This window comes from Lissotriton vulgaris, chromosome 4_1 (assembly GCF_964263255.1).
Source record: "Lissotriton vulgaris chromosome 4_1, aLisVul1.2, whole genome shotgun sequence".
Taxonomy (NCBI): Eukaryota; Metazoa; Chordata; class Amphibia; order Caudata; family Salamandridae; genus Lissotriton; species Lissotriton vulgaris.
Window position 1 is genome coordinate 1460907771 of NC_141691.1, and position 22680 is coordinate 1460930450.

Below are 22680 nucleotides of genomic sequence, written 5' to 3' on the forward strand. Positions count from 1 at the left end.
CTACCTTGTGAGATTACCTGGGTTTTCAAGGTTTCCACTGTATTCTCTAATATTTCAGTCCGACTTTCCACCATGCTCATTCTTGTTTTCATATTTTCCCAACTTTACGTACTGACCCCTGTAGTTTTTTCGCTGCTACTCGAGCAAGCAGATTCTCTGATTTGACTTCGCTCTGAAATGAGTTGAGATCATAGAATCATCGCGATCGTGGGTTCAGATATCTGTCCTGATTTTTTATGATCAGCAATTTTTCCCTGGGCTCTTTTATCCCCGGCGATTGCATCCTGCACCCCTGTCAGTGGTCGAGTGTCTGAGTAATCCCATCTGAGTTAAAGTTCTTCCTCAGTCTCCACTTTCTGCTTAGACCTTCGCCCCTCTGATGTCCTTTTGGATTTTCTTGGCTTCCTCTGGCTGCCTTGTTGGCTACCATTGCTCGTTGAGGAATTGTTGCATCCCTTATTGCTGCTTCCACTGGATAGATGCATACCTTCCGAGTCCCCGGACTCTTCGTTTAAAGAAAAATAGTTCTCATTGGGATCTGGGGACATGTAGCCCAGCTCTACATTGTCTGCGGTGATATCCTGAGTATCATCTGACTGATGACCCCTAACTCATTTAGTTCATTTTCCGCTTTCTGTGATGCGTTTCCAATCATATGATCAGCGCTCACCACTGTGATCTCACTACTTGACCCCCATGATTTCCGGGTTTCATTATGGTCTGAATTATCCATATTTCTGCTGTTTTCCTCCTTTTTTTTTAGGCATATTCTCAGGTGCCCCCTTCTGTTTTTGTGCCGGGTCCCCCGACATACAGAATCATTGTTTAGTTCCTTATTAGTTTTGCTGGAAAAGAGGCTTGTGATTGCAGTCTGTTTTTTGTCTCTTATGGTTGTGGGGGCACTGCCTGGGTTCGCTAGAGTAGTCTTAGTATTTTTATTCTAAGTGTTCTTTTTCTTACTGGTATTTGACACGGTGTCCCGCTGATCCGCGCTTGTTTTTCCATCCTTCATCTCCTTAGCCTCCTTAACCTCTGGCCATAACATCGGGGCTGGAACTGGTACGGTGGAACGCGCTTTGATCCGCGGGCTGCCATCGCGCTCCTCGAGGACATCTCCGTGTTACTGGCATCCTGCACAACGCTTCTGTTGCCAAGCAACCAAGGGCTGCTCGCGTCGATTTCGCCCCAGCCGGGGATTACTGTCAGAAGGAGCCGGGCTAGTGCTTCCCAGCGCCGGCTATATCCTGGAATACGATGTCGATGGCCCCGTGGAGCTACAGAGCTGTCTTGCACGCCGACCAGGTCCGGATTATTTCCTCGCCAGTAACACCAGCGATCTCGCCAGTAACACCAGCGATCACACCAGTTCCAGGTCCCAGGGCCAGGGTGCATTTCTCGGATAGCACGCAGAGATCAGAGCAGTGGTGTGGAGGTGAGTTACCAGAGGTCTCACTCAGCCGCCATCTTGCTTCCTGTTTCTAGAAACCCGAACTTTAGAATTTCTAATGTTTGTGTATTTTAAATTTGTTTTCTATACAAAGAAGAAATCACATTTCCCTTACTATAACCGTAACCTTTTTCTTCCGCCATGGAATTTCAATGTTTTTTTACTTGTGCAATTGTTTTCAAATCGTACAGTTTAGGAGTGGTGTGTGCTACAGTGAAGGATAGTGTTGTGAAGTTTAATGCCCCACAGTATAGTGGGGCAGAGTGGAATGTGGTACACTGGACTGGCATGGAGGGGTGTGGAGTAGAGTAACATTAGGTTTAGTGGTGTAGGGATGTACAGTGGAATAGCGTTGACTGTAAAAGCATAGTGTAGTGATATACAGTGCCGTAGCATAGAATATAATGAACAGTGGAAAAACGTAGGCTGTAGATATGAAGGCGTAACGCAGAACACATGCAAAATGTACATAACGAATGGCTTATCACAATGTACCGCGATACTGCCACGAACATACCGCAACAGGTGTCACTAAAATGCCTTCCAACTTAAAAAATACTTTCCTTTTCTACCAAGAAGTATAATTTGTGCACCATAATGTCTAATCCTGCCAAATTTCACGGAAATCTGTTCAGCGGTTTTCACGCTATATCGAATACAAATGTCTACATTTCCCATCCTCTAACACACAGATAGGTCTACGGTAATGCCTCAAGAAGAGCACACCCTCAAGTGTGACATGGAATGTCAATGGCTTGGGGGCGGGGGTACAACATTAATAGGGGACTCGTCTCACAATAAATAAAGAGGCTTTAACCATCCGTTGTCTTTCTGCAGGAAACACACTTTAGGGTGTTGCAATGTAAATTTGAGCCGAGGGGCATACACAACTTTAGTCCATTCAGGTTACACCTCTGGATCTAGGGGAGTCACTATATTGGTTCGTAAAAATCAAACTTTCACAGCTTTGAGGCACTGGACAGACCATGGGCCAATATTCTGGGGTAAAGGGGGATATGGGGACACCGAGACTTGTCACTGATCAGGGTCTACGGGGCAACTGGCTGTGGTCACCTACCTTGGAGAAGGTGCTGACATACAGTTACAGTTCGGGCTGGTCTGTTCCCATGGGGGACAGTGTCAAGACTGATTTGCATATGGCTGGGTTCAAACTGGAATGGCATGGTGAGCAAAAAAACAATGGATTTTGGCCCAGATCTCTGTACTGGGGTGAATGTATGACAGTTCTGTATTCTGTCCATCAACTGTTGTTTTTGCATTGGTCACCCCAAGTGGAATGGGTATGCTCAGACGTGAGTCCAGTGCTCTCCATGCCACTGGAATCTAGCTATCCTGGCTGAAAGCCCGAAACCGGTTTTCGGATGCTTGTTTCCAGTCCAGGGAGGACCTGGCTTAGCAGTTCTGGCTGGACTGTTCCCATGGGGCACAGGGTCAAGACTGATTTGCATATGGCTGGGTTCAAACTGGAATGGCATGGTGAGCAAAAAAAGAATGGATTTTGGCCCAGATCTCTGTACTGGGGTGAATGTATGACTTTGTTCTGCATTCTGTCTATCAACTGTTTTTGCATTTGACATACAGTTAAAGGCAGAGTTCTCACTCCACCTTGTGGGTGGGGATTTTAACAACGTCATGTCAGACTAGGATAGCACTGACTTGGCCTCACATGTCCACCCGACCCCTCTCACAGACTACACTACCACCCTGGGACTAACTGACCCATGGAGGCGAACACACCCACATGCCAAAAACTACGCTCATTTCTCTGGAGCTCATAAGGTCACCTACCATTTAGACTACATCCTAGCACCAGTAGGGGAGGTAAGCTCAATCATTGGCCGGAGGTCTTTCTGACCACTCGCCTCTACTGATACAGATAGAGAAGAGCTCAAGTCATGCAACAAGCTTGAAGCTTAATGCTTGGGATCTGCGTGGTCGCGAGGTAGCAATTGGTCTGAAAGTAGACACAGATCTCTATTTTGCAAAAAAAAAAAAAAAAAAGAACTCAGTTACATCTTAGATCACATTGTGAGATAGGGCGCAAAACCTGGTGGCCCTAAAGGAGAGGGACTTCCACTAACTGCAGCAGTTAGAATCTCAGTTGTTGGAGCTTGAGAGTGCCTGGGGCTCGGAGCCAGACCCTAGGTCCTCCAGTGACTAAATCTTCTTAAGAAAGAGTACTGTGCCCTAGCGCAGGAACACACCAAAAACCAAATGCTAGGAACACTTCATAAACTAGATGATGCTGGAGAAAAGGCTGGTAGAATATCGTCCTGGCTGGCGAGGAAAGAATTAGAGGCCAGATGAGTGAATCGGACGGTGGGAGTAGGTGGAAGGGCAATTGATTCAGATAAGGCCATAGCAGAGACCTTTGCACACTACTACAAAGACCTATGTACCACTAGATCACTACAACCGGTACATCGGCTCACAACCAATCTAGACACAATCGCCATTCCAGTCTTTGATGCAGAGTCCTGTGACATGTTGGAGGCTGGGATCTCACTAACGAACGGAAGGAATGCCATAACCCAACACAAATCCAGCAAAACGTCTGGGCCCAATGGGATTCCTGTGGAATTCTAAAATAAATATTCAGACCTCCTGGCCCCCCGTCTACTGAACAAGCTTTTAGAGCCGAGGCAGTCCGGTGCTCTCTCCCCTGATATTCAAAGGAGGAGAACTATAATGGTTATCCATAAAGATGGTAAGCCCAGGGAACTCTGTGGCTCCTATCCTACAATTTCTCTCCTAAACACTGAAGTCAAAATATTAGCCACAATCCTAGCCACCAGACTGATACAGGTCATCACGCCTCTTATCCATCGGGTCCAATCAGGCTTTATGCCTGGAAGATCCACCCGCTACAACTTAAGACGAACACATAATTGGATTACTGAAATCCAAGGTAGTCAGGAGCCACACGTTTTACTGGTACTTGACACCCAAAAAGAGTTAGATGCTGTGCATTGACCCTTCCTTGAACACAGTAGAAAAGTTTGGCTGCGGTTCTAGATTTAGAAAATGGGTTCCACTGATCTACCAATGGCCTCAGTGGGAGTCGACGGGTGAGGTTATCCAGAACCTCCCAGTGCTGCACCCCCTCTCCGCTTCCATTTCCCCTTACAGTAGAATCACTGGTATGCAAGATCCGTGACCACCCAGAGATCCGTGGCTTTAGTGTCCAGGGCAAGGAGGCTACAGAGGAAAAAAATCTCCCTGTACACGGAGGACGTTCTCCTTTACGTTACTAAACCCTCCCTATCTCTCCCACTACTTTCAGATAATGGATGAGTATGGAAAGTATTCCTGATAGCACACCAACTGAGATAAATCACTTCTCTATCTCCTGCAGAAGAATATTGAGACTCCTCCACTTCCCCATACCCTGACACATACAACTCTGGGCTTCAAATACCTTGGTGTATTTCTGACTCCCCATAAAAAGGTATGTCCCTAACGCATTTTAGGGAGGATTATGTGTACCTGCCGAGAGGACATGGCCAGATGACACGGATTGCCCCTCACGTGCTGGGAAGAGCAATAGTTTTCAAAATACTAACATTGCCTAAACTACTTTACACCCTCCAACACACCTATTATGCCATTACTAAACTTTGGCTTATTTGATGTAGGAGAGATCAGGCAACAATGGAAATACCCTCTACAAACTGCTGCTTTTGCCCCTATTGGAAGGAATCGCAGGCCCAGAAAATCTGCTGTTGTCATGGCTTTTCAATAGAACGATCTAAATTTGTACTTCCATCTTTTATTAGTTTATATATATTAGATCATTCTCACTAGCACTGAAAGAATGTTTTAATCCGACAGATAAGCAATTGGCCAACAGTTTTATGAAATATTTCAATGTAGTTCTGGCCAAGCTACCAAAACTAGGCGTGTCATGAATTTGTTTTAATTTGCCTTTTTATAAAATTCGACACTCAAGATGTTTTAATAACTTGATTAACAATTCTTAAATGTTTATTAATTCTATAATGGTTTAGAATTGTTAGATGTGTTTGTAACCAAACAATAAATGTCAGTATACAGTAGGCGCAGAGTTGAGTGTATGGCTAAGAATTACACTCATCCCACCACACCACTTGCACCAAATTAAACCGCCGAAGTTTCAACCACGTAGAGCTGTAGGAAAAGGTGATTTTTTGAAGCCTTATGCACCCTGATCTGTTAATCAAAGACACAAATGTGGCTAAGGGGGGGGGGGGGGGGATTCATGGACTAGGTTTGGTCTAAAAAATAAAATGGGGGCTTTTCTATTTTTAAGCACCGTATCTTCCCCTGTGCCACTCTCCCACATTTTTACTGGTTGTATATTTCAGTGGCTTGCCTCTGGTAACGGTCACCATAACCAGTGTTGCCATTGCACCCAATAAGTTTGCTCGGGTCTGTTGACCCTACTTGGGTCCTCAAACCCACTTTGGACCCAGAAGAAAAATGCCTTAACCAAAAAGAAGTACTTTTATTTTCTTTTTTTTTAAATTAGACTTTGCAAAAAATGGGGAACTAAATTTCAAGATATCCACATTAAATTGCATTGCTAAAAATGTGTAGGTGATTTTAAAAAATAGCTTTACCTCATTCAAGTTTTGCGAAAATTCATTCAATTGTTTCGGAAAGTTCAATAACTTGTTTCTTCAACCCCCTTGTTTGATATTGGCAAAACTCCAAGATCAATTCAACGTGGAAGAATCACATTTCAGTGCCATTTCATCAAATGGGATAAACGTTCCCAATAGAAAAAAACTTCCATTCCTACACAGTGATTGATGCAACTATCACTACTAAATATATCCATAGTGGGAACAATCTTACTAGCTCCATGAGTGTGAAATGAGAACTTCAACAGCATATCCGATGGGACTTTACAAATGAAGTACCACAATTGAGCTTTACATCAAATCATGTTAGATTAGGTTCCATTCGGTTACCTTAGTTTTTCAATTGGGTAAGAACCCAGAGAATTTAGCCTTTTCTCTAAGAGTTATGACTTCCATCGGTACATACCAATACCTGCTTTAACTTTCTAGGAAACCTGTTCACTAGTGGTTGCAGAACTTTATGGAGCCTCCAAAATGTCCTCTGGATTTCAACTCAACATTCTCAATCACCTTCACAACTTAGACGAGGAAGGAATAATCAAAACTCTATTCCCATGAATGCTGTTGGGTTGTATGGCAAAGTTATTCAACAGACTCTTCCCTTCAAAGCCAGCAGGTTTACGTTCAGAAAACATCGGATGATTAAATAAACACCTTGGAATGCATGTATTTTTGGAACAGTATTTTAAAGGATGAAGTTCACAATTTCCCTGCATCGTCCCTCCAATCTATATTGAAGTAATTGGCCCTTGACATTGGAGTGACCATTTTAAGATAGGTCCTGAAACAATCCTTCTGTGCTTTCAGTGGCATGATCAGACACTTCAGACTAGCTTACCTATTTTACTGCCCGATTACAGACCATAGCATTAATGCTACAGCAAGCAATGCACTCCCATCTGTCCTCTTCATAAAAAGTGTATTCTAAACCAGTAGACCACGTAAACCATGCTGTCTCGAAGGGTTTTGTAACCCATTTATCTACAATAGCTGCCAGAAATTATTTAATGGAAATTGTCAAAATTCAAATATTGCAAGATTCTCATTTTATGTGATTACAAAAGCAGCAAAATGTATTGTACACATGTGGCGATAGAACTCCTTCCAGAGTAATACAGCAACACAACTGGTCTTAAATGTTTCTCAAGGTCATTTTAGGTACACAAACAAAACTGTATTTACCAGTTTCCTGGTCAGTAGTAACAGCCGCCGTCAATCCTACTCCAGATGATCCCCTACCAGTAGTAGGTATAGCTCTTGGAGCGGTATGCAGCACATATCGAAGAAGCTGAGACTTCGCAACAGAAGGATCACCTTGGAAAAACAATTACATTTCAATTATAAGAACAGGGCCTTTAAAATGTTATTGCAAGACAACTGAATCAATTCCACCTACCAACAAGATTAGAGCACAGGTTTGAGTCATAATATTCTACCCTAGATGTAGTTTTAATACTGCTTAGTGATCAATCAAGTCATGCACTTCATCAAAACTGATTACTTTAAACCAGAGGTCTCCAAACCGGTCCTGGAGGGCCGGATCCATGCCAGATTTCTAAAATTACTACATGTATCTCAATGGGGATATCCCAAAAATCTGGCATGGATCTGGTCCTCCAGGACCGGTTTGGAGACCCCTGCTTTAAACTATGAGTGATTTGCCAGAGTGGAGTGCTCTAGGAGAATCCTACATTTGGAAACAATAAAAATCATGCAAAGGAGGACAATTGTAATACTGAACTGTAAAGGTATTATAAAAGTTAATTTTTCCTTGAAGGCATTCGACAAGGCAAATGCAAGCAACATTTCACCGGCTACACCTTGAACCATTTCCCCACATGAAACATGAGAAGAAAAAAAAAAGTGTAAAAAAAATATGGTTGTGACACTATGAAACTGCCTGTCAATCTGTGTGTGTGTTCCCTAAATAGGACATGCAACTGACCACACCCAATTGGTTTATTAAACTTTTACCTCAGAAATTTAGCGAAAGTCATACAGGAGTGTCATGCAAATTAAATGTCACTTGTGGACAGCAGTGTAGATTTACACCTTCTGCTTGTGTATCTCGAAGAACAGGTTTACAGGTCCACCACCCCCTGTGGTCTGACTATCCGCAGCCTAAAACCCCATAGTAACACTTGTCAGAGGAAAGACTTCTGGCTGGCAGTAAAGCATGTTTATGTCCTTGTGGTCACTCTTAAGTGTGCCTTGTTATACCAAACAGTTTCCAACTGCAAGATAGCCGTTTTACTGTGCATTTAGAATATAAGGCTTTCATCTGGAGAAGGCAAGTTGAGATTAAAAGTGAAATATGCACAAAAGACAGAAAACAAATCCATTTTGTATTTTTTAAATATTTCTTTAAAAAAAAAAATACTAGTTCAGTGGTCACCTAGATGGTGACAGATCACTATATTCGAAAAGGTAGCTATATAAAATAATACTTTGTGCTGCCTATAGACTTTAGCAAAAATTAATTCAGTTCTGTTGGGCTTCCAATTAAGCCTTGGTGAAACTTGAAAAGGTATTCTTGCCATTAGACAAAGCTACTTTAGGGAGCAAAGAGGCTGGGAAGGGGGTGATCCCAGGCATCTCTTAGAACACAGCTTTCTGTAGTGGTCAAGTATCTACAAGGCATCAAAGCACCAGGCTGGATTTGGTCCTCTTCATATACTGACAACGAACAGGGTTGTTTTTTGGAGGTATCTGAATGGGGACCTTCACATACCTGTGTCCCTACTATCTATAGGTGGAAGGGGGGAGGGGGGGACAACGTGTTTCTGGGACAGTCATTTTTCGGGGCCTGGGGGGGCAGGTTCAAAACTAATTACAATTGGGCAAGCCCTGGGATGAGTGAAGGAGCTCTGAACACAGGTTGTAGGGTCCTATCATCCTGAACAAAAGCTTCTGGGATGGTCTGCCTGCAGACTAACAGGAATTTACGCAAAAGCATGATGGCTAGCCTGTTAGGATTCTGTAGGGATTATGTGCACTCGTTGGCTAAGGCCACAGAGTGCAAAGGACAACCCACAACCAACTCAAAAACTCGTGGCTCTTGTGAAAAATCAAGAGGCAGGCAGTGTCAGAATCTGCCTTTGAATAGGACCCAGAGATATCTCGCTTTCTCCTGGAACCCAAGGACTGGAAATGCTCTCTGTCTGTTGACCGGGTTCTCGCTTACATCTGGGGCACAAAGAACTGAAGGAGTATTCCTCCTTTATGGGAGAAGTAACTGCCCCAGACGGGTATGGGGTCCAATGGACATTGTAGGGAGCTCTTGCTGGAGACTGACCTGGGTAACATTTCCAGCAACAAAGTAGGACTTTGTCAGTTTTTGGGCCTCTTGAGAACCTAGATAAGGCGTCAAAGCTCCCAGAGAAAGATCTGACCTTGCCGGTTTGTCACACTCCTTTCAAAGAAATAAACTGCCACTAGACCACTGAAAGTAGTAGCCAAGCCCACAAAACCCGGTGTACAGCCTTTTGCCTTGCCCACTGGAGAAATTAGAATACCAGAATGTTGGATTCGGCCCTTTTGGCAGGTTCACCCCGAGACTTTTTTGCTTTTTCCTAGCCCGTTTCTGGAACCTGGTGGTGGTGATTTTAGGCCTCTGCGCACTTTTTCACTGTGGTACAGTGTAAAGTGCGTGAGCTCTCTGTGTATGAGTGGTGAGTGACCTGCCCTCCCATAGGAATGAATGGGGAATGTGTATGCCCATGGTAGTTCCTGATGTGTGGGGAGTGCAGGGTCGAGTTTGGTATGTGCAAACTCGTGATATTGAATGCTGCGCAATGGTATATGCGGCATGCTTGTGTCTAGTGTAGAAGTGCCACTTCTAGAAGTTGGCATATTTGTGTAATTTGTGTCTGGCGTGTGATTGGCTGAGGCTGGTTGGTGAGCCTGGCTCCAAGAGTCTGGGAGGGTCTGCCCCGGTGGTGAATGGAGTGTTTAGCATGCTGATGTGAGCGGAGGAGTGAGCCTGGGCCTGCTTGTGGATTGACCGTCTGGTTTGAGGGTCCTGAATGAGGCTGGGTTTTCCCCACACAATGCTGGCTCCACCCCCTGGGGTGCGTCTGATGTCCCTAGCTTGGCCAGTGAAAGGAATTCCCTATAACCAGTTCTTGCTGGTTCTCACACTGCCTGCACCCTGCTAGACAAAGGATTTCTCTGTATAAAAAAGGGGCTGTGTCCCCTTCCAAAATGTTCTTGTTTTTGGACTTGAATCCTGCCAGGGGCTTGCTGCTGCTTGGGCTCAGGGGAAGGCTAGCCTCCCTGAGCCTTGCCCAGCCCCTGGATACCTGATGGATGGCTGTAAGACTCTGTCTTAGTCCTGGGACCCCTTTTGCCTTTCTTTGCAGCCCCCCAGGACCTGTTGTAGTCAGGAGCACTGTACTTTTAGCCGCTAGCGATTGGGATCGCTTTGCCTTTTGCTTATAGTGCCTGGAAGCGCTTTTATTTCATTTATAGCGCTGGGGAGCGCTGTACCTTAACTTTTAGCGCTGGGTGCGCTTTATTTGCCTTGCCATTGCCCACCCTGCTTATGATTGCCCTAGCGAGTGCCTACCTCGCTTATTTTCTATTTGTTCATATTTGAGTTTACGAGGGAGCCTACCCCTCGGATATTGATACCCCGCCTGCCTGCCTAATACGGGCCGCCGCGCTGCCCGCGGCAACCCGGAAGTGTTCGGCCGGCCGGCCGGCCAGCCAGCCAATCGCTGCGCGGCCCCGAGCCAAGCGAACCGGAAGTCCCGCCCTCTGCACTGCAGCGCGAGGAGTGAGACCGGAGTTGCTGCGCAGAGCCCCGGGTCCCAGGAGGGGGCCCGGGTGAAGTTCGGAAAACAGCGGCTAAGGCCGCTGGTAGCAGCGCGGAGCTCCCGTAAGGAAGGAGGGAGCCCCGCAGGTGCCGCGCTGTCTGCCAGCAGAGGAGTCCTCCAAACCGGTGAGTGGGGCAGAGGAGAATGGAGGGGCGCCAGGACACATTGTTGGTGTCCGCCCCCCCAGTAGCGCGATCTCGCGCTTGTTGTTAGTATGAAGCCACAAGGGCTTCAGGGGGAATTTCTTTTGGCCAGTTTTGATTATTTGGAGCCCCAAGAAGGCTCCAGGTGCCCCACTTGAGTCACGAGCCCATGAGAGGCTCTTAGTGGGGCATTGGTTGCGAGCCCTGAGAGGCTCAGGGCACAGATTGTGTGTAGAGCCCAGAGGGCTCTGGGGGCCATTATCTCTTGAGTCCCCCGAGCGGGACTCCAACTATTGGGCAGGATTGTTTAAGAGCCAGAGAGGCTCGAGGTGCCATTGTTTTCAGAGCCTGAGGGCTCCATGGGCCATAATTGTTTAAGAGCCTGTGTGGCTCCAACGTTTGGGGCATGTGTGATGTCCAGAGCCTGTGCGGCTCCAACGTGCGCAGTTCAGAGCCTGTGGGGCTCCAACAGATGGCGCAGATTTATTCTAGGGGCTAATGACAGCCCCCGTCGCAGTTTGTTTCCCAGCAAGTAGTGGGCACCTGCAACGTTTAGGTTTTGCGCCGGTGGCGCACCCCTGACTGGTGCTGCGTGGCAGCGTGCCCGGACATTCTGGACACAGGGCTCTTTAGTCCCTTTATTAGATGGGGGCTGGTATGTGATTTTATTTAGGCGCAATGTGATTATCTATGTGATGGTAATTGCCTAATGTGAGTTTTGCTCAATGTGATATGGTGCTAGGAAATGTAATGCATTTAATAAGATTACGCACCTTGATCTTACACCTCTGAATTGTTTAGGCATCATGTGTTTTTGCGCTATTGAGTTATGTTCTGGCACCTCTGAATGTTTTTATGCATCACGTGTCTTCCTTGATTTTACAGCTCTGTATGTGTTGGTTTATGCATCATGTGTTTTTCCTTCCTTACACCTCTGAATGTTTTAGCATCATGTGTTTTCTCCGGTACCTCTGAATGTGTTATTGATGCATCATGTGCCATGTTCTTACACCGCTGAATGTATGTTTTTTGCATCATGTGTTCTCCTTCCCTACACCTCTGAATGTTGTGATGCATCATGTGTAATGTGTTCTTGCTTATACCCCTAATTGTATTGTGATACTTAGGTGGTTATTCTTTCTAGTACAGGTGGTCCTAGTGCGGTCCTGGTTCCCTGCGTGACATTCTCCTAAGGTGTTTAGGGTTGCGTAGGTGGTACTTACCTGTTACCAGTAGTTACTGGTTGTGATTTATATTTACTAATTTGTGCTACAGTGATTTTATATCCTATATTCTACTAAGTGCTGATTCTAACAGGCGCCCACGTGGCCCTGTCCTGTGTAAATAATCCCTTGTGAATATTGCCCGTGCCAGTTGGCACAATGTACATGTGTGATTCTATCTGATGTGTTTTAACAATACAGAAGTTATTTTTATATAACCTTGTGTGGAGTTCCTTTTGTGGTGTGCCTAGGATGATGTTGTTGTTGTGTGCTGGCACAAATGCTTTACACATTGCCTCCGGGATAAGCCTGTCTGCTCGTGCCAAGCTACCAAGGGGGTGAGCAGGGGTTATCTTGGCGTGTGACTCCCTTGCCCTGACTAGAATGGTCGTTTCTGCCTAGCTTTGGCGTCAGAACTGGCTATTTCTGGTTGGCTAAGGCTAACACAGAACAATGACTAAGACTGAACACAGGACAAGATAGTTAATATAATCCAGTGACAAAGACCTCAAAAGCTACAGAATCCAGCTCTGTCCGACAGCTTTTGGTGCAAAAACCAAGGGCTCAGTGAGAGCTCAGATCAAGTATGAACTCTGAGGGATACTCCAAGCTTCAGTATTCTGCCTTGCACTGCAGTAAGAGTGGCTTCCAAAAAAATGACAAATTAAAAACTTTGGCCTGAAAGAATGGACTAAACCCTGATCCCCACTCCATCATAGGCAGCTTGAAAATGTCCAAGTTCCAGTCAAACACAGCTAGTGTCTTTAATTGGTGTTCTTTTTTTCATTGCACTTTTGATTGGAACCTCTGAAAATTCATATCTTGGTTATCTTAATTCGACTGGAACCATTTCTCTGTCATTCTGATCACTGCATTTTTCATTTTTACCAAGTTGGCAAAGTGTTCCTATTGTGCTTGTTAACAATATTGCTTGCGATTCCTACATAATTTCACACATTTGTTCCCCTCAGGAAACATCTGCTGCTTCTGCCTTAACTACTAAATGTTGAACAAGGTTCTCAATGAACTCTGTTTTGACCCAATATATTGCTTGCATTGGTATGGTTCCATCTTCTCAAATTAATAATTTAAAATCTCACAAAGACCATTCATCTGTATTGCATATAATTGCCATTAAGGAGGCTCTCAATACCTTGAACGTATTCATACTTTGACCATGTACTTTGCAAAATTGGACAGAGCAATTTTGTGCACACTCCCCAAAAATAACTTTACCACCTTTATTTGACCAGTACATAAAGTTATTGATGCTTTGGTCATGCACTGATGAATAAATACAATACATCTTTCCTTGCGAGACAGTTCAGTATAGTCTTTATTAACTAGCTATGCTGTCACTGGATTGAACATTTGACACTATTCATAATTTAACTAATGCCATTTTTAATATTTCCTTTCGAAACATTCAACATATACACAAGTTCCCATTTGGAATAAATGATGGCTCTATTAGGTTACATAATAAAAAAGGACCAGGGACGATTCAGGCAGGGTAACAATTATTAACCAATTCTAAAAACCATAATATAATCATTTTTTTCTATAGATGATAGGTCATGTTATTTAATTTGGAACGCATTGTATACAAGTTCATAAAGTTGCAGCTGGTACATTATCCTAAACTAGGACTACGTGTTTCTATCTGCTAAAACTCTGCCATTTACTTAAGGTTAAGATTTAATATTCTATTTTGTATAACTTGGGTTTTTGACATGTGTCATTGACAGTTTTTTTCCCCCCAAAAGATTACACTACAATTTTAGATTTACCAGTTACTTCCAAGTAGCATCCGATTTAGTCCCCAAAACCAATAAGCACTTGATATCGCAAAAATAAATTGAACTGTTTGCTTTCACGATTGCATCGCCAGCATACACATTATTTAGAGCTCAATAAACTAATATGAGCATATTACTGCATCTTATTTTTACAGATATGCAGGTATCTTAATTATTCCCATGTTCAATTGCGCAGCTACGTTTTTCCTCTTGTACATACTGATTTCTCACAGCCCCAAGACACCCCAACATTTCCTGACAAAAGCGCTTTGTTGGCTTACCTTTATTATTTTCCAGTTTTGACAAATGGCACATTTCGGAAGCGCCTACTGTACAGAGATGTGGTTTTGTCCTTTTCATGCTGGAAAGGATTTTACAGCTGGGACTAGTCACAATTTTTATTTAAGAATAGGGACACAAACCAATGTTTCAACACTAGCAGCTGGTGTGTCGATAAAGTAGCAGAGAAATGGAAACAAAAGGACGAATTATGAGACAAAAAAAAAAACCCCCACACACAATCACTTACCTGCCGCACTGCACTCCTCTCCTCTCCACTTCAGGCACAGGCTCCGTGAGTCCACTGCCACTAATCCAGACACTGCTTTCATGCTGCTGAAAGCTGCGTCAGGATTGGCATGAGCGCCAATGATTTCCGCTCCCAGTTAGACTTGGATCCTGTGCCTGCTCTCTCTAACCCAGCTCAGGTTTGAGAGATTCAGTACACACAACTGTTTAGCTGTCTTGAGACGGCCGGCCAGACAGTCATGCACACTGAACATCAGCCTGCTATGCCCCTGCCCTAAAGCATCAGCCCCAAGAGCAAAAATAAAACTATAAGCAAGGGTTTGTTTATTTTTCTTTTTTTGGGCTGCTGGCCGGTGGGGAGACGCTCCTTCACAATAGTGGAGTAGCCCCCGATGTGTTCTAATTTCTTGACCAGACAGTAACTACTTGGCCTTGGCTCGTGATGGGTAACACTCCTTCCCCAGGGGCTGCATTACACATGTGGCGCATTTTCCTTCATAGCACTGGGTGCACCTTTAAAAAGGTGCACCCAGTGCAATGAAGGAAAACGCGCCGCATTATGGTGAATGTGCTGCAGACTGGGCAGCTGCGAACTTATGCTGCCCCCAGGGCAGCGCATTCACGGGAAATATGAAACAGCTGCTTTAAAGTCACTCAGTTTTTCACTGTGAAGGCGGTAACATATGCATGGAAATATAACCTGGCCCACTAACATTCTGCACAAAAAGGTGCAGTCCACATAGAACGTTATCATGTGTCTCAAGTCGTGAAGAGATGAATCCCTTCCTTTGAGTGGATGCATATGTAAATGGACATTACCCAAGGGCTGCACCCAGTTTATACTGAATATTTGTGAATCAGTATGTTGCAGCCTACCCACAACATTGATAATTGGCGTTTAGATGGTCCAATATTGTGGGCTTACACGTTCATAGGTGCAATGTGGAACAATAGGTCGGGGGACAACTTATTCTAAATCCTCATCTGTAAACATGTGGCGGGGAGGGTTATTGGGGGAGATTCTGCCCATGTATGCTCATTGTACAGAATTTTAAATCAAGAAAGACTAATTACCACTTTGTCCTTGTTCTTAATAGGAGAGAAGAGCCCATGTCTATCTTTAAAACAAAAAAGTGGTCTGGCTACCAAAACGATGTAGTCTAGCCACAGCTATACCATGCCCACACAGCTTCCATTTCGTTTGGTCTCCCAGGACCAGATCATTCATTCATGCTGTAAATTGGTCCAGGTTTATCCTGTGTATGAAAGTGCCTTTTCCTTAGGTGGTGGTACCTAGGGGAGGATATTACGGAGGAGGAAATTTGGGCAGAGGTCCGACAAATGGCCGGTGGGAAGGTTCTGGAAACAGATGGCCTCCCAGTGGAGTTTTATGCTGCTTATCTTAACATCCTCGCCCCTCGCTTGGCAGCCTTATACCATCAAGCACAAACTACTAAGGCGCTGTTTGCCACCCACCCTGCAAGAGGCTCTCATTGTCCTTCTGCTCAACCCGGGGAAGTCTGCTGTAGATATGACTGCATTCCAACCTCTGTCAATGTTGAACGTTGACTAGAAGAACATTTGCGGAGTGCTGTAGCAATGTTTACTCCCCCATACAACTAGGTTAATTCATACTGGACCAGTCCAGGTTTATACCAGGCCAGTGTGCGACTCTTATTGTTCGGAGACTAATGGCGATCTTGGGGGGGTGGGGGGGGGGGGGGGGCCGCGGCTACCAGACTGCGCCGGATGCATGTTTGTAGACATCGAGAAGGCTTTCGATAGCCTAGACTGGAGATCCCTCCAGGCTGGAATGCTCTGGATGGGATTGGGACACAGTTTTGTAGCCTGGTCCGCATAACTTTATGTGGACCCTGAAGCAAAGATCCGTACTGGTTGCGCAATCTCAGGGCTGTGTAATGTGGGGCGAGGCACCAGTCCGTGCTATCCACTATCCTCTCTGCTTCTTACCCTCACGGTAGAGCCATTGGCGTGCAGGGCACGCAGTGGCATGCCCTCTGCAGGCATTTGGACCCACAGGGTTTTTCATTTCACCTCCCTCTAAGCGGACAATAGGGTGCTTTACCTGTGCAACCTGCACACAGACAGGGGTGGTATATTTCCTCATGGCATTTGGGGAGGCCTCTTGCCTTCAAGTGTAGTGGCTAAAGACCATGCTGTTCCAAAATCATGGCGATAGGGAGGAGTCCCCAGACATAGGTGACATGTTGTGGAAGTCAACTGTGGTGCAGCATCTTGGGGTCCGAATCCATCTTATTCTCCCTAACCTCTTAGAGGGCAATATAGGAACGGTGGTGACAGCTCTGCAAGTGAGTGCAGGGTTTTGAAAGACCTTGCCTCTCTTGGTGGCAGGCCAAATCGCCGTGGCTACGATGGTGATGCTACATCGCCTTTTGTATTTATTTTTTTCGGCACTCCTACTAGGGGTTCCGCGTGCTACGCTTCCGGACCTAGACTCCATCCTTATCGATCTCATATGGAATGACTAAACTGCAGCAGGCGACAGACTGTGGGATGAACGCCCCCAATTTTTATTCTTATTTGGCAGCACAAATGCAGTGATGTATGGGCATTTTTCCAGGGAGGGAGGCCAAAGAATTATGAGCTTGTCGGAGCCCCCTTGTTCGAAGCAGCTGTGGATCCCTGTATTCAATCAGAGATGGGCCACCCGCATAGGATGACATGACCTGGCAGTCCTCAAGGTCTGTTGGGTGAGGGTCCTTAGTTGAGCGCAGATACAGTCCCCATATTCTCCGGACCTCCTACTGCAGGAACTGGTCACGCAATTGGATGGGGTAGCTGGGTGCTTACTGGACTGAGAAGCAGTGGGTCTGGATACAGTGGGCACATTATACGCAGATTGTGTACTGCGGCTATTTGCGGATTTTGAACTGCCAGTGGATCAGTTCCACTTGTATGGTACCCTGAAAGTGGTGGTGCACACGGTCTGAGGAGGGCACAGTGTGGAGCCCAGGCTAATCCATAGTTGCAGCTTCTTGTGCAACACCTCCAACACCCACGGCCTAGTCTCTGGATTGTAAAATGAAGCGAGAGAAGATTTGTCCCCCCCTCCCCTGTCATGGTGCTGCAAGACGGACATAGGGACCCCCATAACACACGGGGACTGGGCTAAGATGTGGGAGGAGCCAGTTCCGATTTTCCGCAACGCTCGTTTCAGACTTGTACATTCTTACGTACTCCATCAGGCATACCTCATGCCCTTGAAGCTTAGTGTCTACTTACGACCAAACTCGCCTGATTGCTCGCACTGCCATGTTGCTACTGGACATATCCTCCTCGTGCTCTGGGGGTGCTGTTGGTTGACCTTTTATTGGACTTGAGTATGCCTGCTGGTTGAGGCTATGGACCGCGCCCTGACCCCCCACGTTTTCTCTCCTGGGCCTCCACCCTCGACCTGGTAAGCACAAAATCTCCACCCAGTTCATTGACGTTGCTTTAATGCTTGCCAGGCAGGAGGGCGGATGTATAGCGATGGGCAACATGGGAAGGGATTGCATTCCTCCGAGTCGTGTCAGAGGAGGAGATACATGGAGTTAGCACCGGCATGGGACACCATTTGGCTGAATTCCAGGGGGGCTAGGGCGAGGATACAGGGGATGCTTCTGACTAGGTTTTCCACAGGAGGGCTGTCTGGCTTTTTTAGGTTCCCGATACAGTGATGGCCAAGTACTAAGAAATGTGTTAATTATCTTCTGGGCCGATAATGACCAACAGGGCTGAGCTCAGACTGTAGGGTGATAGGAGGGCTACCCCTTATCATATTGTTTGTAGGATTCAAATCAGTTGGGTGGGGGGTGGGCAGTAGATGCCAAGGGGTATAGAGGGAGATGGGAAGTTGTTCGTTTTTGGTTTATTGTTCAGTTTTTGGACGGGGCCACCTGTGATCACTTGTTTGGCCTCGATGCATAGTGGCTATAATGTGAGCGATGTGTGCCGATTCTATGACATGTTGATCTGTGTCATTTTGCTCATTTCGAGAGGCTGAGACCTTAGAGATGGACTTTATGCTGCAGATGATCCGTATTGTACTTTTCATAATATTTCGCTATACATGCAACAGTGGTACTATGGTTTATGACAAAAATCTATCAAAGAAAAAGAAAAGAAAACACTCAAAAGATAGTCCATATATTTTTGGAGCTTGAATTTGGGTTCTACAAAAGTATGGGAAGTAGAAGATCACATGGGCAGAATAGGAAAGAGTGCCATTACTGTTTTTTTATATATTTTAGTCGATTATAGAAAGTCTTACACAAGCAGTCTTGAATTGGACATGTTCTTTTCTTTTTTAAAGTTAAAATCTGTTCGAAAAATGGCATTTAGAATAATTTGTAGGCAATTACTGCTCCTTTTGTGGTGGAGGGGGGTCAGGGGATGGGGAGGTTAGCCAAGATAACTGTATTACCAAAGTCCAAGCAAAGTTGGACAATGCCACTGGCCACCATCACTTTTTTGGGATAAAGATAAACTAAAAAATGTTCTTCAGGTCTTACGTTCAAGTCTGCAAGACTTAGCAGCGGTGGCAATTTGTACATTTAGTAAAAGACTATGGTCTAGTTGAATTCCTACATTACTTGAGTAGTTGGTTAGGGTGGAGAACTACCTGGGGAAAGGCCATGTGGAATTGTCTAAGTTACTAATTTTGTAATAAACTTGGGAGAATCTCGATTTTCTTGCTCGGTTGCATTGCAGAATGTTTTGTTCCATCCAAGCCTGGGTGATTTCCTATACTAAGAGTAGGACTGAAGGGTCATTATTAGTGGAGAAGTGTGGCTCAGGGGTTAGAGGCGGCAGACCCAGAAGCGGAGATCGGCCCTGGACCAGGGTTCAATTCCCCGCCCCGACGGGGGTTGGGCACAATAATTCCACGGACTTGATAATTCTCGCTCCGGTGCCTACTCGACTCACGGGTTCACACTCTGCGACTCTGGGCAATAGCTTGCTTAATCTCCACAACGGCCCCTCACGGCGGGATGCCTGGCTTTCACCTTGTGGATACCCTGCCGGGGTATCTCACAGGGGAATATCAGGACGGGTTCCCTAAGCAAGCGCATAGATGCCTGCGATGTGGGCGATTTGTGCTATATAAATACATGTACATTTACATTATTTGCAGAGTTCTTTGAAAGCAAACAGACCAGATGAATGTCATTTGTGCAAAAATAAGCCATTACATGGACACAAGGTGACTGCAAGTAGGTGGAGCTAGAAGTTGAATAAAACATGTAAAATAATGGGCTCTTGAGGAAAACCCCATTAAATGGGTTTCAATTCAGATTGAACATGATCTAGTTGGATATTTTGGGAGGGATAAGGAAGAAATGAGGGTAAACATTCAAGTACACAGTATTACCAGTTGAAAACTTCTGTAGTTTTTTTGCAAGAATGGAGTTGCTCTATGGTGTAGGTGGTGTCCCTGAGGTCAAGAAGATTCAAGGCTGTCATCCTCGTCAACCACCCCTCTCAGATCACGATTAACAGATTATAGAAAGTTCAAAACCTCTATCTGGCCCAACACCTACTTGAGTATCCTGGAGACAAAGGATGCTTTGCATAAAGTCTTGGATTTGCGATACTACAAATTTCTCCATGATTTTGCCCATGAAAGGAAGCAACGACATGGCCCTAAAATATTTAAAAATCGACAGTGGGTTTCTTCAAGATTGGGCAAACGACTGCCTGTTTACATTGGTCAAGGAAAGAGCCCTTGCTCGGTGACCTGTTAATATGGACCATAAAGTATACAGTTAAGTGATACGTTTTTAGAAAGGAGTCCGGGATAGGGTGCACAGGGCATCCCAAAGGCATGCTGTTGTTCATTATGTCTCAAATTTGTCAATAGAAATTGGCTCAAAAGAACCGAATATGTTTACATTTAGAAAGATCCACTATGGGAAATTGCCCCATGGAGATTGAGGGGTACTTTTTCACATCTGATGAGTCAGAATGACATTCTGACTTTTGCGATTACCTCCAATCTTCTGGATTGGTGGTCTACTAATTTCTAGGAGGAAAGAAATGTACTGCATACAGCTGAAGGGTTGAAAATTGAGGGGGGCATTTTAAATAATTCTTTAGTGGTATTGTTCACTGAAGAAATTTTATTGGAGTAAAAAGGTTTTTGCATGCCTCAGGAAGAAATTACATTTGTATATATGTCAGCCACAATTCGGCTTTGACATGAGCGACTTCCACCACAGCTGATCTAGTATTCTCAAATGTGTTTTTATTATGTACAAGAGAGTGCAGCTGGCAGGTGTGCTCAAGGAATTGGTCAATAACATTTGAAACTTCGTAGACCATTACTCTGTGGTCTGGCTGATTCCATGGATTAGAGACAGAAAGTTAGGATTGATATAATAAAATGCCTATTTCACGAAGAATGTTATCTGGCCAGACAATGCTGAGGGAGGATTTTTAAACTTTTACTTTTATTATCCCTTCCTGATGCAGTCTAGAACTAAACTGAACAACATTAGAAAATGATCGGACCCTAATATTTCTGTAATTATTGGGTAATCTACGAGGTTGGGTGTGATGAGAAATACAAGGTTTAAATCATGGCTTCCTTTGTGGGCACATCCATTTACTTGTTGAGATATACAGAAGGAGCTCAAAGTTGTGATCAGATTTTCATTTCCCTTCAAACGTTAAAATCCCCTCCTTGGTATAATTAAGTTTAAAAAAAAAAAAAAAGCTATCAGATTTTAAAACAAGCTTGTCTACTCATGGAGGAGGAGTGTGGCTCAATGGTTAGAGCGGCAAACCCTGATGCAGAGGTCTAGCCCGGGACCAGGGTTCAATTCCCGCCTCGGCGGGGTCTCGGGCTCAATTTCCTCGGACCTGTTAATTCTCGCCTCGGTGCCTATTCTAATCACGGGCCCCACGCTGCAACTCTGGGCAATAGCTTACTTAGCCTCCACACCAGCCCCAACAGCGCTAAGGATGCCTGGCTTCACCCTGGGGGTGCCCGGGAGTGGACACTTCACAGGGAAAGCCAGGAGGGGTTCCACAGCGGTACGAGTATCAGCACCAGGAAGCCGAATAGGCGACACCGCAAGGTGACCGTCTGGTGACAGTGCGCTCTATAAGTACCATGACATTTACATTTCATGTAAATGTAATATTTTCTTTTTAATCAGAAAAACACTTGCTGCCCTTGAGGATAGGAACATGGTATAAAACTACCTTTAATAAAAAAAAATAAGATGTATTTATTTCCACAGCAAATGGAACTTGCTTTTGGAGCTAATGGCCATAAACGGATATAAATAGGCATAAAGGAGCACGTTAAGACCAAGTTCAATATTTGGCTCAAACGTTTTACATAATTATGTAGTCTACTGAAATCTTATTAATACACAAGACAACAATTACTTCGTTAAATATTAAATACTTAACAAAACCTGCGGAGTCTATGAATGGTTTTCCAGCCCTGAAGTCGCAGCACAATACCTAGGTCGTAGAGTGTGGGTTGAAGAAAGAACATCACTATTACCATTCCAAATTAAATATATTAGCTACTGTGATGAAGCCTAAAACCTTTTCTATGAACAGGAGTTTGTCATCATTTAGGTTATACTGATTTTAGAAAGCCGTTTTGATAAGAATAAGCTTACTAAATCTCTTACCTAGGATTTTTAACGCAGGGGTATCAAGTAAATCACGAGCCCAATAAGTGGCTCAACAAAAGAATTAAGGCACAACTCTAATTTTAAAGGCAATCATCATTAGCAAGGTGGACAGAAGTTAAAGTCATCATATATCCACTACATATCCAATATTTCACCAAGATGATCAATGCTATGATAATGAAACATGCTGAAACCTTGCAATGCCACGTGGAAAAATTCTAATCTTAGCAGGGACCTGAAACGCACAAAAAAGATGTCTCCGGTCTAGTGCACAGTCATAGTTGGATTGCTTTTGTGCAACCTTATTGTCCTAGCTATATAGGTTTCCATAGCAACCTATGCAACAATTTTAATTTGCATTGGAGTTTCCCAATTTATATTCTTCAGTGAACATAAACTCATAG

General features: G+C 44.7%; 1 protein-coding gene across 1 annotated transcript in view; it reads right to left on the reverse strand.

Annotated features, from left to right (window-relative positions):
• LOC147724109 (maternal DNA replication licensing factor mcm3-like) overlaps positions 1-22680 on the reverse strand; it is a 255037-nt gene that overhangs the window by 113619 nt on the left and 118738 nt on the right. The window contains exon 8 of the mRNA XM_086966949.1: positions 7273-7404. Coding sequence (XP_086823075.1) covers positions 7273-7404 — 132 coding nt within the window. The remainder of the gene's footprint in view (positions 1-7272; positions 7405-22680) is intronic.